Here is a 9,449-nt window from a genome sequence, read left to right on the forward strand (position 1 = left end):
GCTGTGTTCATCCAGCCCTGCACCTTGTTGTCTCTTCATTCATTTGGTTTCTGTTTGTGGGATCTTACTGATCGGCTGCAAATTGACGGTCACTCCAACTTGCAGAGAAATGTCATTCCATGCAAAGCGGTTTTGAGATTATTTATGCAGTATTCACAAGTCAGTCTGTCTGTCCCCAAGTTCTCGAACCAGGGCTGTTTACTGTTAACCACCATGAACACCTCGGTCACTTCAGCTTCTGTATTGTTCTCTTCATCCTCCTGTCCAGGTCAGTCCTTTGCAAAGGTCATTCAAGTCCATCAGTCAACTCTCTCCTCCCATTGCTTCCATCGTGTCTCCGCCATTTGGGAACCACAGCCCTTCTGGCTCCAAGAAGGAAAGGTGGAGTTTCACAGGCTCCAATATTGTAAATGAGACGTATGGGGCAGTGGTTCTTCCCTCCAAGTCGTCTGCTCATTCACCAACCAGCAACAGCACGCCGCCACCACTGCCAGTTAAAACCTTCACCAGGGGTGAGTGCTCCACAGCAATGGTCAGGAATATGGGTTTGCAGTAAGTGGGAGGGGAATTGGATAGCACACTGGCTTTTCAGTGTCCGCAGAATTGAACTCCTCTCTGCCTCTTGCCTGTAAAGGGGTCAATATAACATGGGTTTGGCCAGTCCAGTCTTGCGGGCAATGCATAATGCTCAAAGCACTGACACAGGCCACTCAGCCCAACAGGTCCATGACAGGGTTTCTGTTCCACATCAACCTCCTCCCATCCCTATGGATCTAACCCCACTAACATGGAAACTTACAAAATAGAAGCAAGAGTAGGCCATTCGGCCCCTTGAGTCTGCTCTGCTGTTTGATATGATAGTGGCTGATTTCAGATATCAGTTCCACTTTCCAAACTTTCATGTCCTTTGATTCCCTTTTAATGTCTAAAAATCAAAATAAACTCTGGGGTAAAGAATGTTCAAGATTCCAAGATAGCAAGAACTGCAGATGCTGGAGTCTGAAATAACACAGTGTGGAGCTGGAGGAACACAGCAGGTCAAGCAGCATCAGAGGAGCAGGAAAGCTGACGTTTCGGGTTTACATCTCTCATCGGGACTCACTACCTATTTCTTTCTCCCTCATGTATTTATCAAACTTCTCCATAAATACATCCATGTCGTTCACCTTGTCTATTTGCTGTGGTATTGAGTTCCATATTAGCAGTCCAAAAAGTTTCTCCTGAATTAAGTAGTGGACTTATTAATGACTAGTGTTATGCTTAAAGATTTGATTTAAAGATTTAATATTTGCGTTATGAAAACACCACTTTATGTTTAGTCTGTACAACACTTTGATGTAAAGGATGAATAGAATTACGTGGAATTTCTTCCTGTAGCTGTGTCCATAGATGGACAGAACAAACGATGCTCCCTTGGGAATGGTCCTGTACTTGCCCCATCACCGAGTCATGGGATCTCACCTTCCAAAACTCCAGGTAATCTGCTCCTTTCACTCGAGTTTAGTAGTGACATACAGACTAACCCTGCCTGTGAAATGTTTGCAACTTTTCAGGCGTCGAACTGACAGGAAAGAAAACCTATTTTTAAGGTTGGGAATTTTGGGTTTTCTCTGGGGTTAGGCTGTGCCCGCTAGTAGGCCTGGTGCTCAGTTGGAAGTTAGGCTCGGCCTACTAGACTCAGGCCTGGTGCTGAATCTGGTCGCTGCGGGTTTTGTCAGGACAGACTTGGGAAGGATGTTCCCCAGATGAAGGGAAACAATAATTTTAATGCAAAAGCTAATCTAAAATCAGGAATTGCTAGAAATACTACGGCAGGGCATGTAGCATGTGTGGAGAGAGAAGGAGCACTATTTTTTCCGGTCAATTATTTTCCTGTCAATATGAAACATTGGACTGAATCTTCTACCCTGATTGGGGGTGAGCTTGGAGGCTGGAATTTGAACCTGAGCAGGCTGAAAATGTCACCATATTTTTATTCATTTCATCCAGGATGCCCGGCTGTCTTTTGGAGACACTCGATCGGTGGATCAACAGAGATCTCCAGCTCTCAGACCAAGTCAAACTCTCAGACCAGAATGGCCCATCACTGGGGAAATCAGACACCAGCTGAGGTGCCGGATTTCAAGAGGCAGGGGTCAAAGAGTGAAGCGCCCCTTCAGAACGCAGAGCAACACCACCCCCCCAACCACCCGGTGCCAGTGTCAGAGCCGCCACTGCCAGTGAGGTAGGAGCTCCATGCCCACTTGACAGCAAGCATCCCTTACTGAGCAAACTTCATCTCAGCTGAAATAAAAATAAAAATGCTGCCGATGTTGGAGATCTGAAATAAATCCAAAAACTGCTGGAGAAACTCAGGAGGTTTGGCAGCATCTGCAGCGAGAGAAACAAGGCTAATGTTTCAAGTCTGGCTCTTCTTCAGAATGGAGCTGGTCTGACAACAACAGAATCTTAACCGTATACTAGGCTCATATGAAGGTGACGAGTGTAGCTTGTGGGTTTTATGTTGGGTTCAAAACTGAGCTCTGTTCTTTTCCAGTAGGCTGTAGAACTGCTGTTTTAAGGATAGCACTCAAAATGCTCCCATCAGGTGCAATGTCACTAACCATTTTTCCACCACCACTAATTGCCAATTACAAAGTCGGCATTTCTAGTGTGCCAGCTATTCTGGAGCAGAACAGAATCGAAGGAGCTATTTGCATCTTGTTGGGACACAGTTACCAATTGCCTTTCCATGTTACAGAGCTAAGTGGGGAATTCAGTGGGAGATACTTAGACAAGGTCAAGTGGTCCCTCTATGGGTGTGAGGATTGACTGGTGACAGTTGATCAGCGTGCGTTATTCCAAGAATAGTTGCCGATTTTGAAGGGGGAAGGAAGGGTGAAAACTAATGGAATACGTCGGCGTCAATGTGCTCACTGTAAGTTGTATTCCTCCCCTTGGTGGCCTTGTTTTGTTGTGGTGGGGATGAATGGGAGAAAGGTTTCAGGAAATGGTGGCTTTGGTTCCTTGATGCCATGGTTTTATAGGGATAGGGAGGGGAATTCGTTGTCCTCTTTGTGCTCTGGACGCTGTTCAATGATCTTTGTGATTTTGCTATTCTGATCCTCTCCAGCATGGGAAATGTAAAGGATCAAAGCATCGGGCTTGCGTTTGGACAGGAGGTTCTGCCCAGACCAGCAGGAAACCGACTAGGTTAAAATTTCAGAACAGAATGTCCTATCGCCCGGAATGCAAGTCTCTTGCCAAATCTCTGCGCCCAAAATGCGCATACGTTGCCTTTTAGCTACTGCCTTTGAACTGTACTGTGAAGAACAAGAGAGAGACAGACTCCAGCTTTGACACTGAGCCACAACAAGGAGACACTAGGACAGGTTGCTAAAATCTTGGTCAACGACCTCTGTTATTGGGAAAAGAGGTGTTAGAGAGGTTTAGGGAAGGAATGGCCCAGTTCAGGCTTCCACCCATGGAAGACAAGGCCACCAATGGTGGAATAGTTTAAAATCGGGGATGTACAAGAGGTCAGACTTGGAGCTGAGAGTTCTGAAGGTCTCCAAGGAATAGCGGAGGAGGCTATTGGGTTGGAGAAGAGAAAGATCGTGCAGGAATTTGAACACAGGGGCAAACATTTTAAAACCTTTCTAAACTGGGAACCAGTGCAGGTTAGTGAGCACAGGGGTGATAGGTGATTTTGTTCAGTACAGTCTATGCTGAGATCTATGACAAAATCACCATTTCTTTTTAAATTTAAAAAAAATCATTTCTTTGCAGCCCTAACCGTATAACATTCACTAGGAAACCCAGCAGAGAAGAGGGAGTAAAGAAGCCAAGAGGTAGGTCAAACTGAAACCTTCCAGCTGTGTATCTGTTCTTGAAATTCCTGTCAAACCCATCACTCCCACTGCCTCAAGGAATATCACACAGGAATGAGGAAGAGGTTAAGATGATGTTCCCAAACTCCATTGCATTCATGTTGGTATCTTGTGTCATTGCAGTTTTAATTGTTGCATGATATTGGGGGAAGAAAACCAGGTATTTGCCTTCATTCAAGCAGATTCTCACTAGTCCATTTATGGGTTAAATGGGCACATGTCCATTTTGTTCTTCTCTGACTGTTGTTAGCAACTTTCCAACAGAGACAATGTAAGACAAATTGCAATTTAGGTTCATATTTGCTCCACTAATATTTGTGGACCTTCTCTTAGCCATTAGAGAGCTCATCAAGTAGGCAACCAGATTAAAACCAGATGAGATAAGTCAGCACGAGTGCAAGATGGAGTTTGTAAGTTAGCAGGAGATGCTTAATGCATTAGCTTTTAATTTTTTGTTCATTTTGTTTTAAAACAAAAGTAAGATAATCTCTGCACCCGTTATAGAACAACTGCGTCAACCCCAGTCAAATAGGCTACCTTGCTCTTAATGCATCTTGTGAGTGGTTTAAATTTCACCTGATCGCTCAACTAAGCACTCAGACCTGGTTAATACTGCTCGAGGAATACTGGTTGGGCAACAGTGGGAAGGAAGAGAGCAGGGGGCCAATGTCTTTTCAGAGTTATTGAGAAAAAGTAGGGGACACAATGGCCGAATGGCATCGGTCTTTCAGTAGGCTACTACACGCTCAATGGGCTAAGTGATTCTGTGGAAATAAATCTTGTTTCTCATTCCCCCCGCCCCCCACAAAAGGGGAATATCTCTCACCAACAGACTCGAGTTCAAGGAGTCGGGAAGATGTTTATATAGTTCCAGAAAGCTCCAAACCAATCCCTGTGCCGCTGCCGAGGAGGTCGTTTGGGGTGAGTTGATGGTGAACTTGTTCTGTATTGTACAAGTAGGGAAAGTTCTGCCATATCCAACAGCATTTGGTTGCTCCAGTGTGTGCTGGTGTTTTCACGTATATGTAGTACTTAGTCAGGAGCTCTTGTTCAGCGTATGGAGCTCCCACCTCAAAGGCAGCAGCTCCACTCCTACTCCTGGACTTGTTGGTAATGGAAAGAATGTTCCTGACATGGTAATCAGCTTGTTGATCCATCCAACATTTCGTCACCTATTTCTCAAAGTGGCAGGAAAGAGGTCCAAGTTATAGAGCAAACAAAGTTACCCAATCTAATCCAGACTTCCTCTTCCCTGAACCTTTCAATATTGCTGCTCTCCAGCAACTGAATCCCACAAGAAATCCCAGCGTACGGGGTTCTGACACTTTCTTCTTTCCCCAACACATGAATGTCCTAACTGAGAGCAGAAGTGGATCATTTTGGCCCTTTTTTAAGTCTTATCCACCTATCATGTTTTGAATTCCACATTCCCATATTTCGCTGATAATATTAAGATTCTTGTTAGGTAAGACAAACGATCTCTTCTGCCTTCATTCTTCCTGCCAACGTGAACAAGTTCACATTATCCCACATCATATGTCACTCACTTGACCTATTTATATCTTCAATGACCTTCTTAAATCTTTGCAATATATGTTTCTATCTTGGTGCCATTTGAAAGTTTAGCTCCCATGTCTTTACTCCCCTCATCTAAATCATTTGAAGGAAATAGTATAAACCTGAGGCCTTCTGTCCCTTGCAGCAGTTCACTGATCTTCCTTTCCCATATTTCTAATGTTTTCCTGACTCAGTTTTTTTCCATTGTCTGATATCACACATTTATTCACACTTGACGACTTGGACCCACTATTTAGTTTAAAATCTCCTCTACTTCCCTACTTGTGCTGTTCACAAAAACAATGGCCCCAGCATTGGTTCAGGCGCAGACTGGCCCAACGGTACAGTGTCTCCCCGTGTCTGCGTGGGTTTCCTCCAGGTGCTCCTGTTTCCTCCCACAATCCAAAGATAAGCAGATTAGGTGGATTGGCCATGCTAAATTGCCCACAGTGTCTAGGTGGGTTAGCCTTGGTAAACAGGGATAGGGTGAATGGGGCTGGGTATGGGTGGGATGCTCTTCAGAGGGATGGCTCAGACCCTATAGGCTGAATGGCCTCCTTCCACATGAATCTACCACCATAAGGCAGCTAGCGGACGGGGCAATAAATGTCAGTGATGCCCATATCTTGAGGATTAGTAATATCAAGAGAGCCCCCTTTGGATTTTCTATTGTCGGGTACTGTGCATGTTGTTTAGGAGTGCTGTTTCACTCGGTTCACTTCCACAGGTAAAGCTGAAGCAGAAGAGAGTTAAAGCAATCCTGGACTGTACAGCAGACCATCCCGATGAGCTGACCTTTACTAAGGGGGAGGTCATTGTTGTGACTGGAGAAGAAGATTCGTTTTGGTGGGTGAGTATCTGCCTTTGCAAGAACTCCTTGTGCCACTCAGTAAACTTTGTAGCCGTCACATGCAGTTGAGGCAGACATGAGATCAGTGAGCAAATGCCTTCATGTTGAGAGAATAGCTTCAAGTTACACATTGCATATCTCACAACAACAACTTGCATTTGTATTGTGCATTTCACAGGAGTGTTATCAAATAAGATTTGACACAGAGCCACATGAGGACATGCGTAATATACATCTGACACAGAAAGGATTCAGTTAATTGCAGTCAACTGCACCTGACCAATTGTATATAGGTGCAGAAGGTAAGACAGGTGGCCAAAAGAAGGATTTCTGATTGATTGCCCCACTCGCTTCCTTCTTAAAATTGTGAGGGGTTTAGGGAGAATGTTTGTTTGACAGCTGAAGACACAGTTGTCAATGGTGGAGCAAGGAAAATATGGGAGCCAAAGGCCTGTGTTAGAGGTGAATTATCAAAGGAAATAGGAAGTAAAGAAAACCTTGCAATTATGTATAGAGATAACACAGTGTGGAGCTGGAGGAACGCAGCAGGCCAGGCAGCATCAGAGGAGCAGGAAAGCTGACGTTTTGGGTCGGGACCCTTCTTCAGGAATGGACTCCAGCATCAGCAGTTCTTATTATCTGTTGTATTTATATAGCATATTTGACAATTATTATGTCATAAGTGCTTTACAGACAACTGAGAACTTTGTGGAAAATTGTCTTAATGTAATCTAGGAAATGTGGCACCCACGTTGCACTCAGAAAACTCGAGCAGCAGCAATGAGATAAACGTTTGGAATTCTTTTAAAATTGTTTTTGATGAGGGATAATTATTGGCCAGGTCACCATGGAGAAGACCCTGGTCTCTTTTATTTTTCAAAACAGTGCCATGGGATCTTTTCTATCCACCCAGGAAGGTGTTCAGAGCCTTGATTTCATGGTTCATCTGAAACATGGGTGGTTATTGCTTGGATCCAGACACTTTCTGGGGGTGGGGGGGAGCAATTCCACAGGTGGTGCTGTGGCCACTGGACATTCTTCATGTGCAAATCTCATTGGAATGTGTCAGTTGGCTATTTGACTGCAAAACACCTCATGCAGTAGCCCCAGCCTATTCACAACCTCCACAACAAAGATTTGAGTAGGAACTTCATCAGTTCATGCTTCTCTTTTGTCTCACTAGTTCACGTTTCCTGATGCCAGTTTTCGCACCCACTACAATCATCCTGTTTAAGGACGGTTACTTCCACGTTGACTAGGAATCTAGCCACTCACATGTTAGGCTGCTTTAACTCAGTGGTGAACTATAGGCATAGTTTAGTTCATATCAGTCATCAGAGCCTTTGTAGTCAGGGGTCAACAGAGGAAGGCAGTGTGGTAGTGATTTGCTTCAACCATTTTAAAGCAGTAATAAATTGCTAGTTATGTATTAATCTTAATTGCTCAAATTGGTTTCTTTTGCAGGTTGGACATGTAGAAGGAGACAAATCAAGATCGGGAGCCTTCCCAGTGGACTATGTCCATCTCTTGTCTGAATGAAGAGCTCACTGCTAATAGGAGGAGTTTTGAGAGAACTTGACTTTGCAAACTACTCAGGAAGCCATTCCGAATGCTTGGGTTTCTCTGATCAGACTTGGGACGAGGCAGGATACCTTTGCTCAGGATACCAGCTTGACTACCTTCTTACAGGATGCCCTTTTGAGGATATCCTCAAAAAAATCCTATTCCCATCGGTATCATTGGAGAATCCTGGACATTGCAACCAAGCTTGAATCAGACTTTGGAGTTGTTTGAGTGTTGGCCAGGCCTCAGCCTTTGGTGTCCAACTTCTTATTTTGTATTTAGCACCTAATCCTTTCCTGTATCACCATTTATGGATTTATAAAAATTGTCTTGGGCTGCATGGATTTTCGGTTAGCACAGTTGAACAAAGGCATTTGATGTCCAGCCTGAGCAATATATTCCACAGGGGTAGTTTGGGCACGAGGTTGAAGATGATGGTAGGTAGAATGCTGAGTGTTTGAAGGGTGAAGACACTAAAGGATGAACCAGGCTTTACTGAAGAAAGTGATATGTATTTGTGAGGCCATGACTGACCAGGTTCCCTGCACCTAGACAGAGGGTGACAAAAAAATTGGAACTCCAAATCTACAGCATGTGCACTGCAGTGATCTAAGAAGGTGGCTCATCACTACCTCCTACTTCACAGTAGTTAGGGATGGGTAACAAATGCTGGTTTTGGCAGGGATGCTCACATCCCATTGAAAGAATCAAAATGATTAGGAAAGGTGGAACCACATACCATGCAGAGACTGAAAACTTATTGCGCAACTTTAATGCAAAATGGGAGCCGAATGCTACATGAAATAGTCGGGTAGTAGGGTCTTGCAGCGTTTGAACTGAAATGTTTATTGCACGAGTTAAATTGCTGGATGTGGACTGAATGTTATATGGCACAGTATGGGAAGAAGAGGAAAAGGGATATTGGTATAGGAAAACTATAAATGCATCAATTGAAGTTAAATCTTTCATACCCTCCATTGACAATGAAAGATCAAACATGCACCACAGTGTCTGGAAGCTACAGGAGTTTCGCAAAATTTAAAATTGTTTGGAGCAGGTCATCACTTCTGCATAAGAAGGAGACAACTACACAAGTGTGCGTGCATTAAGTACACTCCCCATTCTAAAATCCTGCTTTTGACAGAATGCTTCTGTTTGCAACTGCATAAATTAGAACAAGGAACGATGAATAATTTGACCTTGGGAGAATTCCAGTGTCACCTTGTTCTGGTTCTGTGACTTGAGGATTCGCTGCAATGTTTCTTTCTTTATAGTATGTTCAAATTAACAACGTTTAAATAAATATTGTCAAAATATTGCATTCTGTGTAGTTAAATAGCCTATGAAATGGGATTGGGAGGATGGCTGGAAGCGGGAGCAGGGGAATGGATTGAATGTAGTGTGGGGTGAAAAGAGGCATCACCCAGCTTCTTGCAATCTTTAAACATCAGATCAGGTAATGATTGAAAGAGATGTTTGGAAATACATCTCCTGCCTCTTGTTTCAGCAATTTTCTTTTTCCCTCTATTCATTCATGGGATGAGGGTGTTGCTGTCTAGGCAGCATTTATTGCCCATCCCTACTTGCCCAGAGGGCAGTTAAGAGTCAAC

General features: G+C 43.9%; 1 protein-coding gene across 2 annotated transcripts; it reads left to right on the forward strand.

Moving 5' to 3' along the window:
- The first annotated feature begins 61 nt into the window (after positions 1 to 61).
- LOC109929348 (arf-GAP with SH3 domain, ANK repeat and PH domain-containing protein 2-like) lies at positions 62 to 9,158 on the forward strand. 2 transcript variants are annotated; one of them, XM_048613157.1, is made up of 7 exons: positions 62 to 512; positions 1,378 to 1,476; positions 1,990 to 2,224; positions 3,769 to 3,830; positions 4,702 to 4,790; positions 6,154 to 6,276; positions 7,741 to 9,158. In XM_048613157.1, the coding sequence occupies exons 3-7, from the start codon at positions 2,076 to 2,078 to the stop codon at positions 7,813 to 7,815; spliced, it is 498 nt and encodes a 165-aa protein (XP_048469114.1). In that variant the 5' UTR covers positions 62 to 512; positions 1,378 to 1,476; positions 1,990 to 2,075; the 3' UTR covers positions 7,816 to 9,158. The 2 variants fall into 2 exon arrangements, with proteins under 2 accessions (XP_048469114.1, XP_048469113.1); XM_048613156.1 differs by having other exon boundaries at positions 64 to 512; positions 4,681 to 4,790.
- The last annotated feature ends 291 nt before the right edge of the window (positions 9,159 to 9,449 follow it).

Source organism: Rhincodon typus, chromosome 27 (genome assembly GCF_021869965.1).
Source record: "Rhincodon typus isolate 14 chromosome 27, sRhiTyp1.1, whole genome shotgun sequence".
Classification (NCBI taxonomy): domain Eukaryota; kingdom Metazoa; phylum Chordata; class Chondrichthyes; order Orectolobiformes; family Rhincodontidae; genus Rhincodon; species Rhincodon typus.